This window comes from Cyrtonyx montezumae, unplaced genomic scaffold, assembly GCF_038088225.1.
Source record: "Cyrtonyx montezumae isolate F1298 unplaced genomic scaffold, pur_monq_1.0 scaffold_17, whole genome shotgun sequence".
In the NCBI taxonomy this organism is placed as follows: Eukaryota; Metazoa; Chordata; class Aves; order Galliformes; family Odontophoridae; genus Cyrtonyx; species Cyrtonyx montezumae.
Window position 1 is genome coordinate 20,768,863 of NW_027071903.1, and position 22,228 is coordinate 20,791,090.

General features: G+C 41.6%; 1 protein-coding gene across 2 annotated transcripts in view; it reads right to left on the minus strand.

Annotated features, from left to right (window-relative positions):
• The window catches only part of NEO1 (neogenin 1), a 179,654-nt gene that overhangs the window by 100,174 nt on the left and 57,252 nt on the right, over positions 1-22,228 (minus strand). For both annotated transcript variants that reach the window (XM_065733638.1, XM_065733637.1), the window contains exons 3-4: positions 10,840-11,115; positions 6,323-6,476 (exon numbers count right to left, since the gene is read on the minus strand). In XM_065733638.1, the coding sequence (XP_065589710.1) occupies positions 6,323-6,476; positions 10,840-11,115 (430 nt within the window). The remainder of the gene's footprint in view (positions 1-6,322; positions 6,477-10,839; positions 11,116-22,228) is intronic.

The following is a 22,228-nucleotide window of genomic DNA, read 5'->3' on the forward strand; positions in this document are numbered from 1 at the left end:
CCAGGTAAATTCATTAGAATCAAACCACACAGAGCTCTTGCAATTAGCACACGCAATGAAACTGATCCCAGGAGCCGCAGCCAGCAATGACTGCAAGGCAAATCTGTTCACCTGCAGTTTAAGAAAATGATGCTCACCCCAATACTCGAAGCTCTGTCTGCACCTGGACCCTGAGAGCTCAGGAACACAGACGGGCTTTCCAGTCATCACTAAGGTGAGCAGAAAACGTCATTAAAGCTTAATTTTGAAAACAGAGCTAGACAGGCCACGGCTGCACTGACAGCATACCTAACAACAGCAGGAGAGCCAGACAAGTGCCTCTGCACTGCTGATTCTCTAAGTGCACTGACATGCACACGGTGAGGCAGCACACTCTACTGAGCCATTATAGCCTAACCAGCAATTAAGATGTTACTAAAACAATTAAACATTACTAGAAGTTGTCTCGTTAGGCAACAACTTCCTCAGAGATCTCACTCGGCACTGCCTGCTTCAAGTGGGGTTTGCATGACTCTTCAAGTACTGAGCTTGACCAAAAAAAGAGAACCAGTTCTCCAAGATTTTGCACCATAATGAAGCTGAGCAGGCAAAATACCTAAATTAGCAACCTTGCACATCTACTGGAAAAGCTTCTAACGTTTCTCCAACACGTGCTCTCCTCTGGCAAGAAACAAGGTTGTAGAGCTCTCAGTCGTCCTCAGACAAGCTACACTTTTAAAATAAAATATTCCACTTGATCATTTTCATCAAGAAAACCTAAGAGACTGTTCACAGTCTACTAATGTGGGATCCAGGTTCACTGCTGTTAAAAACTCGGAAGAAAAAATTGTCAGACTACTTGATGACTCCATTTGCATGCATTAGCATGCATTATGAGGTGGAATATTTCCAGGCTTAAAGCAAAACTGCTTTTGTAATAAAGCAACAAAAAAAAAAAATCAAATGTTAATTTTGCAAGGATAGCGAGGCATTTCCACAAAAGATTGAAGCAATCAGATTTCCGACGCCAGAGACAAAGAATCAGCCTCATATAGAAGCGATAATGTAATTTGAAGTGACACTAAAAACAACAAGAGAGAGATCATTCAAATATCAAGGAAGAGCAAAATTAAATCCAAGCCTTCTGTATGCATTCCATACAGCCTTCAGTCAGGACGTTACACACTTTCATAATACACAATTCCTTGAGCTACTCGGGATACAAGAGCAGTGTGTGAGTTCGGTATTTCATTATCATGTAATATGGAGAAGGCTTTATTAAAACACTGCAGTCAGCTATAGCCTGGGGTTTGAGCTTTTTTCCTCCTTTATAAAATACCATTCCCAAAACATCTTATCATCTCTTTGCAATCTTGGGGAAGTACAGCTGATAAAATTAGACAGGGAATTAGATTATTTTGTGGGATCAACCAACAGAAAAATCTCTGTAATTACTCTGCTATGTTTAACCTTCACCAATTGGGTAAATGTAATTCACTTAGAACAAATCACTCAGAGCTCCTGGCAAACAATTATTTAAAAAAAAAAAAAGAAAAGAAAATCACAGTCACATAAAGTCTTAGGGAAAAATGTGTTCACACCACTGAAGACTGTAACACACAGAACAACAGCCTGGAACTAATGCTGCACGTGCAACCTTTGCTTTGCCATTTCCTTACTTCAGAAAATGATTCACTATACAACAAGGTTATGGCTTTTTGTAGGCACTTCATATGCTTACAACATTTAGCTAAGCTGAGCAGCCCGAAAATTTTCTGTACCTCAACAGCCTTAAGAAAATATAATGCTGCCCTGGGTCCTTTCCATTGTTTATTTTCAGATCTGCTGCCTCCTTAACAGTAGCTTAAAAAAATAAATAAACATTTCTCCTGATTCATATTTCATGCCATATACATGTCCAGATCTAAACTGAGTTGAATAAGATGTGCTATTTGAGCACGTACTTCTGGAGAGCAAATCCGCACACTGTGCAAAGGTTTCCAAGCAGAAGAGCATCCAAACATTTGAAACTCAGTGCTTGTCTCACACAATGTAAAAATCCACCTCAGGCAAAGCCTCACTTTCCAACTTCAGCATCGCGAAAGCACAGAATCCCTCCTACACTTGCTAACCAACAGACCACACAGTAGGACCCTTAGACAAAAAGGTCACAAGTCAGCATAATCTAAGACTTCATCCAACACTTCCACTACAGCCTTTGCTATCAGATTACATTGGCAATGTAGAAGACTGCTCTTATTCAAAAATAAATAAATAGATGAAGAGCTTTCTGTAAGAAAGGCAATAACCCTTATTCAACCAGCTTTACACTTTAGTGGCTTTTCTCTCTTCCTGGCAGACATTAGTCATTCTGAGTTTACAGAGGAAATACAGCTGAAAAAAGTAGAATCTGCATTCAAATCGCTGAACTGCATATGCATGACAGAGCAGGTGTGCATTAGCAATGCCAATCCTAAACTAAACACCCCCTGTATAATAAGTTTATAGCCACGTGAATTCACAGTGGGGTTGATTTCATCTGCTTTGGTCTGAGTCTAGAGGCTCACTTCATGTTTTGAATCTCTGCTTCAGAGCTACAAGGACCAGCACCAGAAATTTACTTACAACAGAGTTTAACCTTATCTTTCTCTTTCCAACTACGTAGCTTTGCAAAAAGTACTCAATCTCAAGATTATTAACATGGCCACTAAATCAATTCAGTGGAAAGCTTTCACAGAATTGCAGGGGTTGGAAGGGACCTCAAGAGATCACTGAGTCCAACCCCCTGCTAAAGCAGCTCCCTCCAGCAGGGAGCACAGGTCAGCACCCAGGTAGGTCGTGAATCCTTCCACAGGAGAGCCCACATCTGCGTGCAGCCTGTTCCAGCACTCCGGAGCTCTTCTGCACGTTAGCATGGAACCCCCTGTGTTCCACGTTTGCTTTCCCAGTGACGGGTCATTGGGAATTTTCAACTTGATTTCTAGCAGTTTTTATGTCTGAAATTGTTAAGACATTAACACAGACCTTGAAGGAACAGACCAAGCATCTGTATTATGAGGTATTCTCCTCCAAAGCATCAAACAGCAATGACACAATGATGCAAGCAATAAGAGCCCCTTCAGCTTCTGAAGGCAGCCTTCCCTACCTGCTGGCCAGTTCAGACTCTTGTGGGACTTCTTTGGGTTAAGCAATGAGTTACCAGAAAGTCAGCAGCCCAGCTATCACTCATTTTCTTAAAATCTTTCCATTAACGCATTCCGGAAGGACTCCTCAAAGTTAGTTTTACAACAATGCAAACTGTTAACATAGCATTACATTTACCTACTTTTCATCCAACACTCACTGCTTCCTCCCTTCTCACTCGAGTTAGTCTGGAAAATATTTTAAACACAGTGAACTAATTTCACAATGCTTTACATTATAGGCTGCCTGTCTGAGCAGGTGTCAACACTGCCATTGTTAAAGTTTATTCATATTTGTCCATTAACACCAATCTCGTTGCAGACTTTGGCAGATAGTCCATCAAAACTAAAACACTTTCTTTTTTCTGGTCTTGAATACTTACTTCCAAAAGTAACATCAATCCTTTATGACAATCTGTTTTCCACAGAACACAAGTTCCTGTGCAGATTCTCCTTAGAACTACAGCTTTGTGATAAAACATTTAGTTTTGTATTACATGAATTGCTACAGTTAAAAGGCAAAAGTACAAAACATAAGGCTGTGCCTAACCTATTTATCAAGGGATATAAAATAAAAAAGAAACAAGGATATACCTAACCATGCTGTCTGAGTTTTGTTTCTTTACTTCACAGACAGATGTGTGTACATGTACATGTGTACAAACAAAAGATGATTTAAGAGCTTTTGGAAGGTACCTTGAAACCTGTTCAGATGAAAAAGATCTTCTTTATCCCAAGGAGAAAAAAAAGATACACACTTATAAGAAAAAGTCTTTCTTTACATAAAAGGGGATTTCAACACAAATTAAATACGATTTGTTACTAAATTAACAGAATATGATAAGTTAAGGCACCCATTTTGCTGCAGTCTAACTTCAGGCTTTACTCCAACAAGAAGAAATCTTCAATTGTATTTCTAAAGCTTTTTCAGTTCCCCTGTTCAAACTACTAACAGGACAGCCATGATGTTCAAGAGCCCTTTTTGGCTGCTGTTTGAATCACTCCTCTGTTGAGCCAGAAGCAACAGCAGCAGGCTCCACTGTCAGGCTATGCAGAAACTTAACGAACTCAGAAGCATGCCTCTGTAACTCTGTAGCACCAACAAAGCAAGGCAGCTTCGCTCACTCATGTTCAGGCAGACCAGAAGGATTCAGCAGTACAGATCAGTTAAGCCCAACTTAGTTTGCAGAGCTCGAAACTCTTTATTACTCCTTGTGGACCAGTCTTGAACAGAAGAAAACATCTGCTTCAAATTAAAGAGGAATATTTCTTTGTCTTTTCAGGCCCAGTGAGTACACATCCAGAAGACACAACACACAACAGGTTCCAAAAACACATAGGGACCTGCAGTATCTCAGCTCATCAAGAGGCTTTCCCTGTGAGATGCATTAACTAGCAGATAGAGCAGGAAAAAGGTGCCATGCTGCAGGTCTGTGACCACCAACTGGGGCTTGTCAGGGAGCCTGCGCAGCTCAGGTGTTACAGGAGCAGACAAGTGTTCAGTAAAACTGCATTTGGGAAATTGCTGCTCTTGTGGTCCCTGCTCCTGCCTTACCAGACAGCATCCACGAGGTGATGGGAGGATGCTGGGAAAGATTTTGACCACCCATACCAAGAACTTGGTACACGGTTTATACTGGAAACCACGCTTGCAACAAGAGACATCATGGTAAAAGCTAACGCTAAATATCCTGGAAAGTCACGTCATGCATGGCTCAACTCAAGTACAATTTGTTATCAAATGCATTTACCAACGTTGTGTCTCTGCTCATAAGTTGTAAATTTTCTCACTGAGTTTTGAAAAGAAATTAAGCACTTGGGAAGCCCTCCGAGGTTACCACAACAATCTGCACAGAAGAGCTCCTAAGGGAATTAACACAGTATCCGGAGTGGGATTTGAAAGTCTGGGCTCTAAATCAAAGAAGAGAGAGGAAAATTAAACAAGGGCTCTTCAGTTTGTGTGTTCTGCCTGCCTTGTACATCGAATGTGACATAACCAGAGAAGGGTGGGTAGTGGAGGGTGCAGGCAGCAAGCACTTGTAAGGATATATGTAAAATGATGTTATGTCAGGAGAAAAACAAATTAAGATCTTGCCAGGCATACATATTCTGACATTTCATCACATTCAATTGTGCAATTCTAATGAGTGGGAACCATCCTTACTATGGAAATGATTTCTTATATTTACAAAAATGAATCAAATAAAATCATGTGCCACCAGATTGACATCAATTCAATTTCTCAGAAATATTGGAACCCTTTGTCATTACTCACAGAAGCTGGCATTTTCCAGATAAACACTGCTCAAATTATAAACCTCTAGATTTTTTAATTTAGGTGTTGACAAAACAAAGATATACATCTCTACCACTGGTGCTATATAATGACTTGGTACATTCCTTGAGCTTTGTTAGGAAGCCACACCACAGCCTCATGGCTAACCTGTTTTTACACCAATCTCACCACCATCTTCAGATGACAGAGAACATCTAGCTATCTGCTTGTCACTCTCTTCTTCTTGATAGGATTTGTTCTGCTTTTCAAATACATATATTTTGTGGCCACATTGTTTTGAATGAAAACACCAGCAACGACCATGTGTAACTGTTTTCACTTAATCCAGTCTTGCATTCCTACACTCCTCTTGTAAATAGCAACTAACAGCAATAGTCTGTTTTAACGTGAAACCATGAGATTCTGCTTTCAACACGTAAGTTCTTAAGCAAAAACGTAGATGCTCGATGGACATCTCATCACAGGAAGAGTAATGTGACTGAGGGTATCTCCATGGAAATAATATGCCACAATGAAGACACCTTGAATTTTCTGCCATGTTCTCATCCCACATAATTGCTTCTCTTACTCCAGTGGCAATCTAAAAGTAATTTATTCTTAATAACCTTCCTGCTTCAAATAAGATTGCTCGCTTTCAGCTATCTGTAAAGTAACTACTGTGAGACTGTTCTACAAGTCTCGTGAAATACCTTGTCATAGCACTCAGCCCAGAAACTCTCCAGCATTTGAGAACTTGCATCTGTTTTACTGGCTTAATATTAAGTAGAAAGCAAATCATGCACTTAAACCAAAATCATAATTCTGGCTCAGTTACTACATTCCTATTAAGACATATATATATATTTATATGTTAGCCATTACTCACTCTTCTGTGATAAGCTCCTCTCCATTTTTTGTCCATCTGACATAGGGAGTTGGAAATCCTCCAGCAACACATGGAAAAATCACATTTTGCCCAGTAACTTTAGTAAGCGAAGACGGCTGCCTCACGAACACCAAACTCTGTGGCTCTTCTGGATCTGGAAAAGGTTTTGTACAAGGCACCAAAGTTATCACACAGAATCAGAAAACGATCATAAAAAACAAAACGAACAAACAATAAAATATCTAACATCTTTCCTCCCTCCTCACAGGAGGGAAGACTGTTACCCACAAAAAGTTTGCTGCAAGAAACCCTCCCAAATCTCTCACGTGAAAAGCTCTTCACCTTTCCCTCCAGACAAGCAAACGGACTGACCATCGTTGGGATTATGTCTCCTCAGGCTCTCCTTGGGAAACAATTTTAGCTAAATCCTAAAGCGCTAACACCAAAAATTCTACCAGCTACTCAAGATTTAGTATTGAGATAGGTGTGACTTTGCCCAGCCAAGCTCTGGCAATCACCTGAGCCACAGGTTGGTAAGATCTTAAGTGTAACAGAATCACCTCCTGCTCTGGGGCTGAAGGCTATGGGTGCTTAAAATGGCACGATACAAATTCACTATAGTTTGCATGGACTACCTTCATCTTGCTTTCAACCCAGGCAGATACTCTACAGAAAGCACTCAGACTAGGCCATGCCCACCCTGACCTTCCAGGTAACTGCCTCAGGCTCTCCTGCTACGCGTTGGAAAATGGAATTACTGAAGCAGAAAGATAATCACAAGGTAAAGCAACAACAAAGTAGACACTTTTCACACTGAAGTACTACAAACTTCATCCTAAAACAAAACTATACCATCATTTTCCACCTTTGTTATGGTGAAAAAAGTTTTGCTTTGGCTTTGATTTGGGTGAGTTTTGTTCCTTTTCTTCTCCTCTCCTCACACCCATTAAGAATGAGCGAAAGCAAAGTGCATATTTACTCAGTCTTTTACTACAGGGAAAAGCCATTTTGACTGTAAGAACTGAAAACTTATTCACCAATAAAGACCAACCAGCAAATATACTCTGAACTATACCACCAAAAATAAATACTCAGAACAAAAGGCTATTCTTCTGCACATACCCATGACTCAGAGGGGATTCTTAGGAAAAAAACTTCTAAAATCAGCTTTAACTAGATGTGAAACCGATCTATCAAGGTAACATAACACCTGGGCAGAAGAAAAGTGCTGCTTACATCACTGGCTTCTTCAGTAACTTCAGTGTGTCTCGCACCGTAATGAGAAGTAAATTAATTCCTAAATACCACACGAAACATTTCTGCAGTTAATTATCCCACCTCCTACTTATTGCTCAAAAAATCTCTGGCGTTGACGTTGCATTAATTGCTGTATTCTCAGTACTTAGATGTATGCTCATCAGCTTAGTCCTAGAAAAGCTCCAAAACTGAAAAAGCCCTTGACCTTTAACCAGAAAGTTTGCTTTGACCGCCTATATGTGAGCAGACCATTCTGTACCCACGCTCAGAGCAATCCTGGATTGTGCCATCTGTCCTCAGGCCCACGCACCAACCATCGTAGCGGTTTTGCCTGCATTCCCCATGAGAGGCATCTAGTCTGACTGCTCCAAAAATAAAACCATGTGTGAACAAGTGTGCGTGGAGGGTGAAAAAAAAAGAAAAAAGCACATCACAGCTTGCCAGTGTGCCATTGTTACTCTGAAGAGAGGAGCTGGTATAATTCATTGGAGATAGAGAGCTTGCTTATCCTCCCTGCTCACAAAAAAGGCTTCAGATAGAAGAAGTGGAATTCAAGAATTACAAGATTATTTTTCTTAGAATCACAAAATCCTTAGAGCTGGAAGGGACAACTAAAGGCCATCTAGTCCAACTCCCCTGCAATCAGTAGGGACATCCACAGGTAGATAAGACTGCCCAGGGATGGTCCAGCATGACTCTGAATGTCTCCAGGGGTGGGGCATTCATCACATCTCTGGGCAACCTGTGCCAGTGCCTCACCACCCTCACTGTAAAACTTCTTCCTTATATCTAACATAAATCTCCCCTCCTCTTTAAGACTGAAGCAATTTCCCTTCACCCTATCCCAACAGACCCTGCTAAAGTCTGTACCCTTCTTTCCTGTAGCTCCCCTTTAGACACTTAAGGCCGCTGGAGCCTCCTCCTCTCAGGCCTGCACAGCCCCAGCTCTCATCTGGTCCTCAGAGGGAGATGCTCCATCCCTTGGAGCACTTCTGTGGCCCTCCCCTGGATGCTCTCCAACAGGTCCATGTCTCTCCTGTGCTGAGGACCCCACATCTGGACGCAGCGCTACAGGTGAGGTCTCACAGAGAACAGAGAGGCAGATCCCTCCCTCTCCCTGCTGGCCACATTTCTTTTGATGCAGCCTAGGATACATTGGCTTTCTGTGCTGTTAGGGCACAGTGGTGGCTCCTGTCCAGCAGCCATCCACCAGTACCCCCCAGGTCCTTTCCTCCCCCAGCACACCTTGCACTTGCCTTTGTTGAATGCCATGAGGTTCTCCTGGGCCCACTGCTCAGCCTGTCTGGGTCCCTCTGGATGGCATCCCATCCCTTTGGAATGTCACCAAACCACACAGCTTGGTGTCATTCTTGCATTCCCACCCTTGAAAACACCTGATATTAAGCAGCAGAGCTCAGAAAATGTGTCCTGCTTGGAGGAGGATGAAAGGCAAACTGAATGCTTGCTATGAGAAAAAGAAGAACACCGCCCATGGATGCAAATCTATATGCAAGTGTGTGCTGGGCACATTTCAAAGATTCAGGAGAAGAAGAGTGGAGAGGCTTTCAAGGAACGCATCAGATAACTTCAAAATGGAATAAAGCGAATGAAGAGCAGATTAATTCAAATCCTTCACTCAGATGCATCTCCAACCTAACAATCAATTATGGGGCTACTCGAGATTAAGAAAGCTTGCTGTGCAGCAGTTTAATCCTACTTTAAACAAACAAACCAAAAGAAATCAAACAAACTAAAAGAAAAGCTCCTCTAAACTTCATTATCAACACTTTCAGACTCGTAACAAAGTACGGAATCAGCATTATTTGTATCCCCTAGATTCAGCTTCCTTTAATAACGCATTATAAAACAATACCTAGTGCCACAACAATTCAAAGATCAACACAAGATGGAATCTCATTAAAAAATCTTTAATTGCCGAAAGCCAGAAAAATCTTACGAATTGAAAGATAAACCCTTTTTCCCCCAGGAAGGGAAGAACTTTATGAAACTAGTTGCTACTTGACACATCATTTATTTCCCAAGCCCAGCAGATGCCTCAACTTTAAAATGGCAGCAGCTGCAATTGTATGATTGGGGTATTTTTAAGTACTTTAAAGAATAAAAAAGTTCCACTGTTGTAAGAAACCGAACTATTAATTGCAAGGGGCCTCTGAAGATGCTCAGTGCAACCAGCTGCTTCAAAGTCCACTGCTGGCAATGCTACATCAGGTGAATCGCACTGCTGCCTGGGCTGAGCCTGAAAACCTCCAAAGATGGAAATTTAGCAACTCTCTCTGCATTAAGAATTGCATCAGAATTCTAATAGGAAGACTAAAGCAGGAGAGACAACACGAAGCTCTGGAAATCATTAAGAAAACCCAGGTAAACACAACCCATGTTTCCCTAGTTTGGGAAAGCACAATTCCCATTCACATCTTTTTCTTAGTCATCTTTCCAAACTCTGCATTAGAGCATCTGGTAATATGCAGCTCTGCACAATAGTGCCAGACTGTCATCAGAAAAAGAACACACTGAGTGTTGAAGTTTGAGAAATGGAGTTTTGTTCTCATTTAAAAAGATACATATATATTTCAAAGCAACAGGCAAGTAACAATAGCTATATCATACAAAATAATAGCATTCGTGGTCCTCCCTTTTTTGGTATCTGGAAACTTCCCAAAAGGGTCTAACCATTTAAGAATCAGTATTTCCCAAATACTGGAATCATTAAAAGCACTCCATGTAAGCACCCAAAGAGCAAGGAAGCAAACAACTTCTGGAAAAATCAACAGTATTTTAAATAAGGGACTGAAGCCTCAGAACCCTACAAATCCCCAGCACTTACACGCAAAGCGTCAAACCCTGCTCTGTAACTCCTTGTCACAATGGAACTGCAGCTATGAAATACAGCAGTAATATTTGCACGTCTGACCAATTTTCAACCACTGCAATGAGCTCAGACACTGATTACTGACTTTGCCTTCCTGTTTTCCAGCTGCACGATAAAGGTTAGTCTTCTCAAGGGCCAAGAAGCTGCAGTTTCAGCGCCTGCAAACATTTTAAACTATGTGGAAGCAAAAGCTTCCATAGTGCACCTTATGAGCAGCCCGACTTTAAGCGTACACAAAGCTAACACTGAGGATTCTCACCTGCTCCTTTTGTAAACACTCCTGTTATGCCATTGTTTGTTTTTCCTCCCGGTAAGGCTAATTTTTATTTATTTATCAAAATAAAACCCAACACACAGAACAGAGTAATACCTGGAAGAATTTTGAGCTCTGCCTCCTCGCTGTATTTGGGGGTGCCGCCGCTTTCAATGACGCAGCGATAGAATCCTCCGTCAGTATCAGTAGCGTTACCGACAATGAGCGCTCCGCTCGGCAACGTGAAGACACGGGCATCCAGGAAGAGGGGCTGGCGATCCTGCTCCCACCTCACGAACGGCGCAAGGTCGACGTTCACTTCGCAGTTCAGGATTGCACTGCTTCCTCTATAGACAGACGTCACCTCCGGCTGGCTGGTGAACCTGGGAAGACCTGCCAATGGGAAACAAGGAAGTCAGAGGCGTGACAAAAATTAGAGATGCTCTGAAGTTGACATTGAAGCTTTGAAGCCCAAGTAAAGAGTCGTCAATACTTGCCTCTTGAAAAAAGAAAAAGATAATCTGCTCTCCAACTCTTTCACTCCAAATCTTGAACATACTGGGACATGGTAACAAGGAACAGACGATGCTGTGGAAAAGCTAATTTCATGTATGCCTTCCACTGAAGTTTACAAGTGACGTCTTAATTCATCACCTACTGGAGTATGTACGAGCTGTTCTTTCCCCCTGCATTTTTAGATTTCTACTATGAAAATGAGCAGTTAAGAATCTAAGCCAAAAAAGTATTCTGTACAGCTTTCACCATCCATAGCTAAGTCATCATCTACCTTCAACATAATTTAATCAGGCCATGGAAACAAGCCTAAGGGCATTAACTCTCACTGAAATCCAATGGAAAAAATAATATTCCTTTGAAGATCTCAGCTCCCCAGAGCCTTAATTACAACACCATAAGGTAAAATTGCATTTGTCCAAAAGAAAATCTTGACCTTTTACATATGAGTACAGCTGAGGATTGATTCTCTTCCCGAGACAAAGCTACAGCCATAGCACCACAAGAGCAGCACTGGGCACAGAACACCTTCACCCCCACATCAATCTCCCACACACCATACCCAGAACCTCCAAAAGGAAGTCTCAAGGCCCCCAGAAGGCTCAGCCTTCACTTCGAGTGTCCACGTGCTGGTAAAGACAGGGGCCACCATGAGGAGAAGCAGCCACCACAAATGGCTGCAGCCCCTCAGCAGCCCAACTGCAGCAACAATCTCTAAATAGACTTTTTGGTCAACTCTATCTCACGCTTAAGATTAATCTTACCATAGAAACAGCCTGTTGAAAATACTGACATTTTACCTTCCTTTCTCCCTCCTTGCAGATGCTGGTGGTATGGCAGTGAAGGTTGAACCTTCCCACTAATGTCCTATCACACGTTGCTGCTGTGTGACAGATGGCAGCAGTGGGGCAGTCAGACAGAAGGTCATCTGACATGGAAGTCAGACAGCACAGACAGAGCAAAAGAGTGGCACTGAATTCCCCCACGAGGAAGACGGCACCCACTGACATTCACTGACACTTGCTGAACGTTTACAGAGACCCAACAGTGGACGTGAGCACAGTGAGGGGTGGGTGGTGCGTTTCAGCAGAGCTGACAGTGGGTCAGCTCCACTGGTGCAGATGTTCAGAAGTTTATGAGTATGGTGCGCAGCTCTTGTTCATCACTGGCATAAAATGCACAGCTAGTGTTGGTGACCATGCTGAAAATTTCCTAATCAAACAGTGCGATGGTGCTCTTTGTACCTGCTGTAATTTCCACAAAAAAACAAATAGGTGGCATTACTTTTGGAGAAACCTACATGAAATGTATGTAACTGGGGGGGGGGTGAGAGGAGAGGGCATAATAAAACAGATTTGAGAACATCTGCACAGAGTGCTACTACTTCTTATTTCCAAGACTGGGATCACTTCTGTTTCGGCAAGTAACTGCTCCCTCACAGGTCCACCTCCCCACGTCACATACCTCCTCCATCTGGGAGGACTGCTTGCAGTCTCCTTGCACTGCTTCACTTCTCAGAGAAGAGAGTTTCTCATTTCTGTTCCTCGTGTGTTTACAACCAACTTCAAGTTCTTTGATATTCACCTTAACATTATTTTACACCTTTGATATTTACTCATTACTCCCTCCCTCTACAGATGAATTAAACCCTTGGCTTCTTTCAGCTTTTGCTCTGCTCAGTTAACAATGCTACCATCTTTGGCTCCTTTTCCTCATCCCCACAGCCCCGCTGACTTTGCTCCCATTAAAGACCTCCAATTGTTGCTGTAGGCAGGAGCCCAGTCAGAGCAGGGTCAGCTACAAGGACCGAGAGGGTTATTCAGGGATCTTTCCACTCATGTTCCACTAATTCTCATGGACACACACTGCACCTCTTGGGCAACCCACTGTGGCATTGCTTATCTTCACAGTGAAATACTTTCTCCTCAAATTCAGTGTGAAGCTCCTTTGCTTCAAGTGGTATCCACCACCACACCACCTACAGAACAACAGCGACAACAAATTGGTATGCCTGTTGTCACTGAAAATTTGATTGCAGACATCCAAGTTAATACCACAAAATTCCTTCTCCAAATCTCCTGCAAATATCTTTCCAATACGTTTAAATCACATTAGTTCTCTGCACTTCAGCAGATCGTCATTTCATTATCAACCAAAATCAGACTATTTCTCTGTAAAATCACCAATTGGTGTCTCAATGCTAAGGATACTGCTGCATCTGCTTGACTTCGCACACTGTGCTTGTGAGCTTCACCACTGTTCAGTCCAAAGCATCCTTTCACTCTTCCCATGAGACCACGGAGGCTTCAGCAAGAGTAACAGTCTTCCAAATTTGTCAGGCTTTCTAACTTCATAGGTGTGTTCTTCATTTTTACACCAACACACATGATGGGGACGTTAAACACTGCCTTCTCTCTGCCTTGTCACTGAGGCATCTCTCCATTCTGTAATTTCCCTCTCAATTTGAACCATTACATTTTTATAATCACTTCAGATTCTTATCAAATTCAACAGCCACATCTGAATTTCCGTTCTTTTGACCTTTTGTAATATCTAACAGTGTAGCATATTAAAAGCCTGTGCTCCAGCACACCCATCGTATTATGCAGCTCTAAGACATCAATTGCTTCATCAAGAGACCTAGATGTAAACCACTGTCAAAAGTCACAGTACAGTTTAGCCTTCTTTCCATTTTTCTCCATCTTAATTAGCCTCTCCTTCAAAACCTTTCCTAGAAAGGGCAGAGTGTTGGGATCAGACTAATTGGTCCAAGGATCACCTCTTCCCTTTTGGGACACATGTTCTACATCAGTTACTCTTCAAGAAGAATGTACCAGCCCTGAATTCACGCCTCATTAGAAATCTTTACCTACAGACCTGCAAATTAAGCCAGTTCTTTGTTACAGACTGGAAGAGAGATCTGAACCTCCTCATTTTGTCAGAGCTACTGCAGTTTCCTCACCTGGTACCACTAGCACTTGTGCAGTTGTTATATCACCAACCTATGCAGCACGTGAGAGTGTTACCGGAAGACAAAAGCCCTGCAATTCCTAACATGAAGTTCAATTACACATTCTTTTAAATCCATTATTAGTACTACTTACTCTTTGGGCAACTGTCTGTTCTGTTGTGGGCAGGTCCTTCATTAGAGTTAAACAAGCTTTACTTCTGATGGTTACGTTACTCAGCAGCAATGAATTCACAATTCATTTTCCAGGTCATCTTAAGCACCAGTACAATCTTTATTTGATCATACGTGGTATGGTTTTATGATACATAATTTTAAACCAGGTCATAATTTTGGCTTAAGAGTAATTTTCTCATTCTATCATTGTTTGCAATTTGTAATGTCTAAAAGTCTCCATCAGGTAGGAGGACCCCTTTTTGCTTTAACCGAAGACAACCACAAAACATTAATGACGCATTATAAAATGTTCTAAATAGAAGCCTTAATTAAATTAACTCCAGACCTGTTCAGAAGTGCAGTAGCAGGGCTGGAGTACAGGCATGCCTTCTCGTAGCACCATACTCCCAGAAATGCCCTGCTCTCAGTCCTTCAGTTAAAGAGCTTTTCTTTTCCACGTTCACAGACCAGCCCAGTTCCTTGGAAGCTTACGTTTCTCCAACTTTTATCACAGTTTTCAAAGGCATTGACATGAAAGCTTATTCAGTCTATTTAAACTAGAAACACCTTTAAAACTATTTTTCAAAGTTAAATAATAAAAAAAATAAATTTAAATAATTAAAAAAAAAGATACATTTTTCTCAGAATGATTTCTAATTCCCAGTCACTTCAATCAACATGACAAAGCAGGATGATCTATTATAATGAAAATTAGTTAGACTTCTGATGAGAAAAGAGCAGCCATTCTTCACCCACGTGTTGCAAGGCATTCATTCAGCTGGAGATATTACTCCATCACTTATTGAATGAATGTAATGATAAATGATACTTTGGAGTTCTGATATTAAAGATAATTTTTACGTGTTTGTATATACATTAATCATTCGATGGCAGCGCACATATATTACGTATTGATTTCAGGATGCCGAAGGAAAATATTTCTGACCAACAGGAATGTGGGTTAATACACTCGATTTGGGAGGATAATTTTCCACATGGAATGTCCTCTAAAAAGCAGCAGGAGAACACGTAAACAATCATGAAATTCTCACATGCATACAATAGAAATCATATGCGCCACCACCTCAAATTTTATGCTGGGACAATGCAATGGGGGCACAGGGGGAGCAACCCTGTCCCTATTTTCTCCTTCCCTTTTGTCTCTCCCTCACCAGAAGCCCAAAGCAACGGTAGGAATGTGAATGAACAATCTACCTAATGCAAATTCATTCCATTCAGACTGTATTCCCAGCCTAAGCAATGCCGAGATTTGCAGCCCATTGTCTTGGTCTCTGAAAAAGCAGTGCTGTGCCTGGAAGAGCAATAACTCCCCTGCTCCTGGAAAACACAGATGGCGAAAATCCTGCCTGTATTCTGCTGCCTTCAGTACAGCCACTATTTCATCTCCTGTATTTTCCAGAAGAGGAATTCATTACACTGAGCCAGATGCTAATCAAGGTTCAGCAGTCCCTCTGCAACCACGGACAGTGCCAATCATTTTCAAGAAGGCTGAAAGGGAAAAAAGGTCCGTAATCAACAGTTACTCAACTACTTGCTCACACGACATGCTTCCTAACTTGAGAGTAAATGCTCGCTTTCTGTCTGAATTCTGTCAGCAGTCACTTCAAATGTCCAATTTTACTGAATGTAGATGCCATTGCCATGCACACATTTAATCCTCTTTAGAATTCCACTAACCTTTTGGCACCAATCTTGCCCCAGCAAGACTGCAAAACAAAAGTTAAAAAAAAAAAAAAAAGGAAACCAACTTGCTCTGCTCAAGAGTAACTGAAGGCTGCACAGGAATTCTCCTTCTCCCTGCCCATGGCAGGTTTGTATACCCTTACCACGTGGTTGCAAGCCCAGAAGACCAAACTCATAAAAGCATTTTTGTCATGTGCTCAAGCTCCTCTATTGCTGCTCTGCAGAGTGGAATTGAGCACAATACTTCGTGTAAAAAGTAAACAGTCCTAAAACACCCAACATTACATCTTTATGCGATTACATGTCTCACAAAGCCAGCTTCAGGCATTTTTATGGCATCCCCATGTTCTCAGCAAGTTCCCCCTGATTATTTCTACAGGAAGGAGCCACAAGTTTTTCCAAACTGCTACGTGCCAAATGCCTACCAGGAAAACCTCTGCTGTTCAAAACGTATTTGACTTTCTCTTACCTCACCCAAGCCTTAGCCAGCTCCAGCTACAATCTCACAGCTAACTACTTGCAAATTACAATCCTTATGTATTCCACTGCTCTGTTCAGACACAAAGAGACAGAATTATTAAAGGATCGACGAGTGGTTTGAAGAAATTGTCATTTCTTCTCCCATTCTCTTTTTCCCTATACAAATTTGAACTCATGGCAAATTGATAACTCTGCTACTATTTTGCTTATTAAAAAAGCCCCTTGGGAAACACAAAGGTTTTAGCAACAGAAGTAGGTGGAAGAGGATAGCAACATGAGACTCTATTGTTAAAATCACCACAACATCTGTTATCCTCCAGCAAAGCTGTGGATCTTTAAGATGCCGCATATTTTGTTAGAGCATCAGCTTCACACCCAAACCCTGTTAAAAAATTAATAAGTCCAGCCATCTGTGGACTCTTCATTAAATTATCACAGCTCTTTTCTTCCCCTTTGCTCACAGATTATTCAGCATCATTTGTCTGAGTGGCAGAGGTGTGAAACGCTTTAAATACACTTTTGTTAACAGGACTCACTCCCTCAATCTCTCTAGCAAATACATCAGGCTTCATAATTACAAACACCCGTGGAGAACAGAAGTCCAGCATTACCTGAATTAAGATAAGACTTGACGCTTCTTACATGGAATATTCTTAGAATTAGAAATGAAAGGAAAAAATGTACTGTCCTCACTGGCTAAACTAAAAGCAAGACACATGTGGAATACAAAACAGGAAGGAGAAATTTCAGCTCATACTCAGAATTCTGACTGTGTCAAAGACAGCCTTGGTGGCATGCTTAACTTGGCTGGTGCCAGTTTATAAAGGTGTTCCTTGACCAGAATTGAATGAGGAGGGGTAAAGGGAGAGAATGCCACTATAGATAACAACATAACCACAGACACTATGCACATATGAAGTGCACACATGCAGTGCTGAGGTATGATATTAGACGTGTTTTGAACAAGCAACTGAACTAGAGATCTCCTGAGGTCCCCCAGGCTTCGTTACCCTAAGATAACATAGCTCAAGGAAACTAGATAGAGAAGGCTGTGGAGATGCAACAACAGCCTGGGAAACAGAATTACACACATCAAAACAAACTTCCAGTAGGAAAGTTAGAACAAAATTAATTGCACTCTGGAGCCGAGGGTCCACTACCATGAATTTCTTCAGGTTGCCATTAAGCCTCTCCCACTTGGATTTGAGCTTTGCCTCAAAATAAAAAATATATATACAGCAAATTCTAAGAAGGTACTTTGACTAGTACAATGCATATGGATATTCCAGAAGTTTTTATACAGTTGTCCTTTATGTGATAAGTAATATTATTTTGCTAAGTCATCATGGAAAACCAAACTGAAATACAGTAGTGTAAAAACACAGCCATGTACACTGTAGAGAAAACTGCCACTTCACATCACTTCGATGCATGATGGTACTACAGATCAATTCTGATTTCAAAGCAGAATGCTAAAAATACCTTCTGACCTCAGCCCACCACTGGAAGCAAGGAAATAAGATCTGATGTCTTAAGAAAGTAAAGCAGCTCTTTGCATTCAAACCAGGAGATGATCCCATGTGTCAGCCAACTCCTACAAGGAAAGCTTGATGAACAGAAACGATACAACATGCAAGAAGATAATCCTAGTGAAATTAAAATGGATCAAGAAAAGAACAGTCACGATGTACATCCTGATAGCACATCCATTGGATTGTTAGCTCCCAGCTAACAAAACTGGGAGCCTGTGTCCCCTGGGCTCTGCACCATTGCAAACCTGATGTCATGCTCCAGGCTGCAGCTCCGGCGGCAGTGGGAGGGTCAGTCTATTGCAGGTGGGACTGGCTCAGAGCAGGGGTGTGCCTCTGCTGCCTGTATGTTCACAGGCAAAGACTGCAAGAACGAAGAGGTTACGAGTTGGAAGGAAAAAGTCAAGCAGGCTGCCAGCATCAAGAATTTTGTACTGAGCATTCATTTATCACTGCTCAAACACAGCACTCCTTTCTGAACGGTGGAAGTCCGTCCAGCAGCAGGTCACAAATGAGAACAAAATCAGCCAGCCTCATGGTCCTCGTAAGACTGCTCTGCAACTGCCAACACTGAGAAATGTGGAAGTAGACATTTCTAAGACAAAAACAAAGAGAGAGGGTGCAAGAAGTAAAATAATTCATTTTATACTATCCTAACAGCAAGGACAATAAGGAAAGCACAGCAGGATTTTAAGAGACCCTAAGATAGTGCATGCAGATTACCACCTCATTTAAGAAACCTCAGGTCTTTAGCAATAGAAGACCTTAAATAAAAACACCACATGCTCACAATTCTTTCCAGAACAAAATCAATAGCCATAACAAAAGAAGAATAAGATCTGAGTATTGTGGTGAATGAGAAGAGCTTGACAGGTTAAATAACTTCAGATCCAAGCACGGCTATCAATTACAAAAGCTTATGTGAACAAGCTATTGGGAGAAGATTAACGCACAGAACTGGAGAGAAGATCAGTAAAACTTTCACAGGCAACTCTGCAGACTGTCAGAGACAGCAGGTGCCTGAAGAAAGACATTCAGAGATAGGAAAGAACCTAACAGATTCACAGAAAAATACACTGAGTTAACAAATAGCAAAGAAACTCCTCAAAAAGAAGACTGACGTACCGAGAGACGAGCACAGCAGGACAAAGAACTTGAACGTAAGCCTTCAGCTGAACAAGGGGATGTCAAGAGACACGTGCGGCAGAAAGGAGAAGAGACACCACAAATATACATATATAACTAGCAGATTATGTACCAGAACTGCTGATCAGTCACAGGGATCAGGATAAAAACCGCAAGGATGTGGATTATCGCACCACTGATCCCTGAATCAGGGACAGCTGCTAGCTATTAATCTCATCATATCAGAGAATTCTGCACAGGTCTCTACCTAACAAAGCCTTTCTTGGCTCCTCTTTTAAGGTGCTTGGTTTCAGAAAAGTTACAGAAGAGCAGAACTGATGGTGTATCTAACCCAGGAACCAGCAGGTATTAAACAGGGATGGGCAGAACCTGTATAGAGACCTTTACGATGGGAGATATTTCCCCTCACTGCCCCCTCAAAAAGGGGCGTAATAATATATGCAAAGAAGACAGGTGTTTTTTCTTTATTTCTAGTGCAATCACATGAGCAATGAGACATGCCCTACACTTTAGGAATGTCACAAACGCCTTAGCATCACCGAAATCAGCCAGATACACAGTTCCATGAATTATTTCTTATTAAATATCTTTTCCTCCATTCTCTTTCATTTTCAGGGTCACTAAGCTTCCTCCTGAATTTCTACCATGAAAGAATATATGATTTATCATATACACACACACACCTCCTGTGCTCCTTCCTAGCTTTTGTCAGCTTTCATTTGGGTAGGTGTGACAGTACGAGTTCTTAACATTTTCCAAAAGCTATGCTCAGTTGATCTAAAGTCTGAACAATGCCTCTGTAGAGATCCATCACTTTCAGCCTGTCATAGTAAAGCTGAAATATCTTTTTGAATCCCCTACTTTAAGATACAGTTAGAAAAGAATACAGGCTGCATATGTAACTATCACTTGCCTGACACTTTAGGATTTGGAGTGAGCAATCTGCAAAACGTGTCAAACAGAATTACAAAAGGGATTTCTGTTGCTGACACAAAGAACATAAATAAGGAGAAATATACATTTGAGTGAAAATATTAACAAATGAGAAGGCCAATGTAAACAACATCCATCCAACCTTCTTGTTCGGGCTGCTGATGAATCATCAATACTCTCTCCATTTCCATTTCATACATGCGTACAGAATCATTCATCAACAGATCATCTATTATGAACCCAAGTGATTTTAGAAAAACAAAGTCTGGGAGTGGAGCTCCCTTCCACAGCACTCATGCTTCCCTAGAGATTAGCTACTCTGCCTTCTGTATTTTCAAAAGCATAGATCAGGATTTGAATGTGTACTGCAATTCATTAAAAATCCAACCACTTTGCACCAAGGTATGTGTTATTTTATAAAGTCCGTGAATACAAAGCCAACTTGGTTCACTAACCAGTACAAAAGGGTACTTTCTTCACTAATTACAAGGCTAATCCTTAACCGTCTAAATTGCCAACTGGTAAACTGATAAAAACTAATCTTCTGGGTTTATACGGAATGCTGCATTTAAGATAACACCTAATTAAGAAAATCATCTTAATAGTCATAATGAATGATCAAAGGATTTAATAGTTTCAGTACCGAGTGTTTGAGACCCACGAAGACCAGCTCCCACAGCCACCTTCAGCAAGACAGCCCACCAGCAAGGAGAGCTCCACCACGCGTGGGGTGGATAGCTGCAGCAGGAGTTGATGTTCCCCCATCTGCCTTTCTTCCTCCATCTACTCACCGAAGGAAAGGATCCCCAATCCCTCCCCTTTTCTGAGCAGCTCAGTTTCATTGCACTCACTATTTCTAGAAAATAAATGCTAGTTTGGCTTTTTTGTCCTGATAGTACTATTTAATTGTTATTAAGGAAGAATTCAGAATGAAATAGAAGGTAGAACATTTATTGTCCTAACTGTCCAAACTGTCTCTCTTCCTACAACCAGCTGCCAGAAACTCTCTATGAGATGCAGTTTTCTAAGAACTATCCTTTCTGATTACTCATCTTTGAGAAGAAATGCATTTTTATCAAAGATCATTTATAGAATGAAACAGGGGAAAAATGCAGACAGTTTTTTTCCACATAAACAGTTTTGCAAAGAAGATTTATCACCTGTGTCATTTACTTCTGTTAAGTGCTCTTAAGTACTCTCCAGTGAAGTGTCTGTGCTGTTAGGTTATTTCCAATTCAAAGGGACAGAAAGCTCTTTATTCGTGAAGATAAGGCCTCCCCTTCCCCTCCTCTTTTGAAGGAAATATGCAATAATACTGAGGAAAAAAACCAAGAAATTGGAGTAGTTCCTAACCGTGTGCCCAAGGAGCTGGAAGAAGCACACTGTGTGCTTTGCTCAGCACTGCCTATGCTTCTCCTGCCCTTCAGGAACGTCACACACGTGCAACCAGCAAGAAACAAAACACTTAAAATACAATCTTCACAGTTGGGCCAATTTGGTAAAACAGACAGGAACCTCAAACTATATAACCCGTGGTCTTCATGCAGTTCTTAGTAGTTACAGCCAAGAGAGACATAACATTTCAATCCACATTCACATTTGAGCAAAATCATTGCTACTCACCATTGCTTATACATAAATGGGAGACATTGATGTTAAGAACCTAAATACAAGAAACCACCAGAAGCTCAGCCCTCCCAACCCCAGTGCACCCCTCAGCTGACGTGCCTCGCAGAGCCAGGTCCCAGCAGCCCCACACACCCACCAGGCATTCCCAGCTCGGGAGCTCAGAGATGCTTTTTGGCCACAGCTGCACCTCCTGTATCCCATTCAAACATGGAATAGATGCAAGAATTCTTTTGCATCTACCTGGTCTTCCCATCTGATGGGACAAAAAGTTACACAGATTTACTGAAGAGAAGTTCCTTTTCAACCCTTTGAGGAGAGGTCCAAGCACGGAGATCCGCTTGAAGTCAAATGATGAAAGCAGCGCAGGAGCACCATGTGTCAGCACCTCCTGGCTCAGAATTCAAGAATTCCTCCAAACCACATTACATGAAGTGCTGCAGCAGTGCCT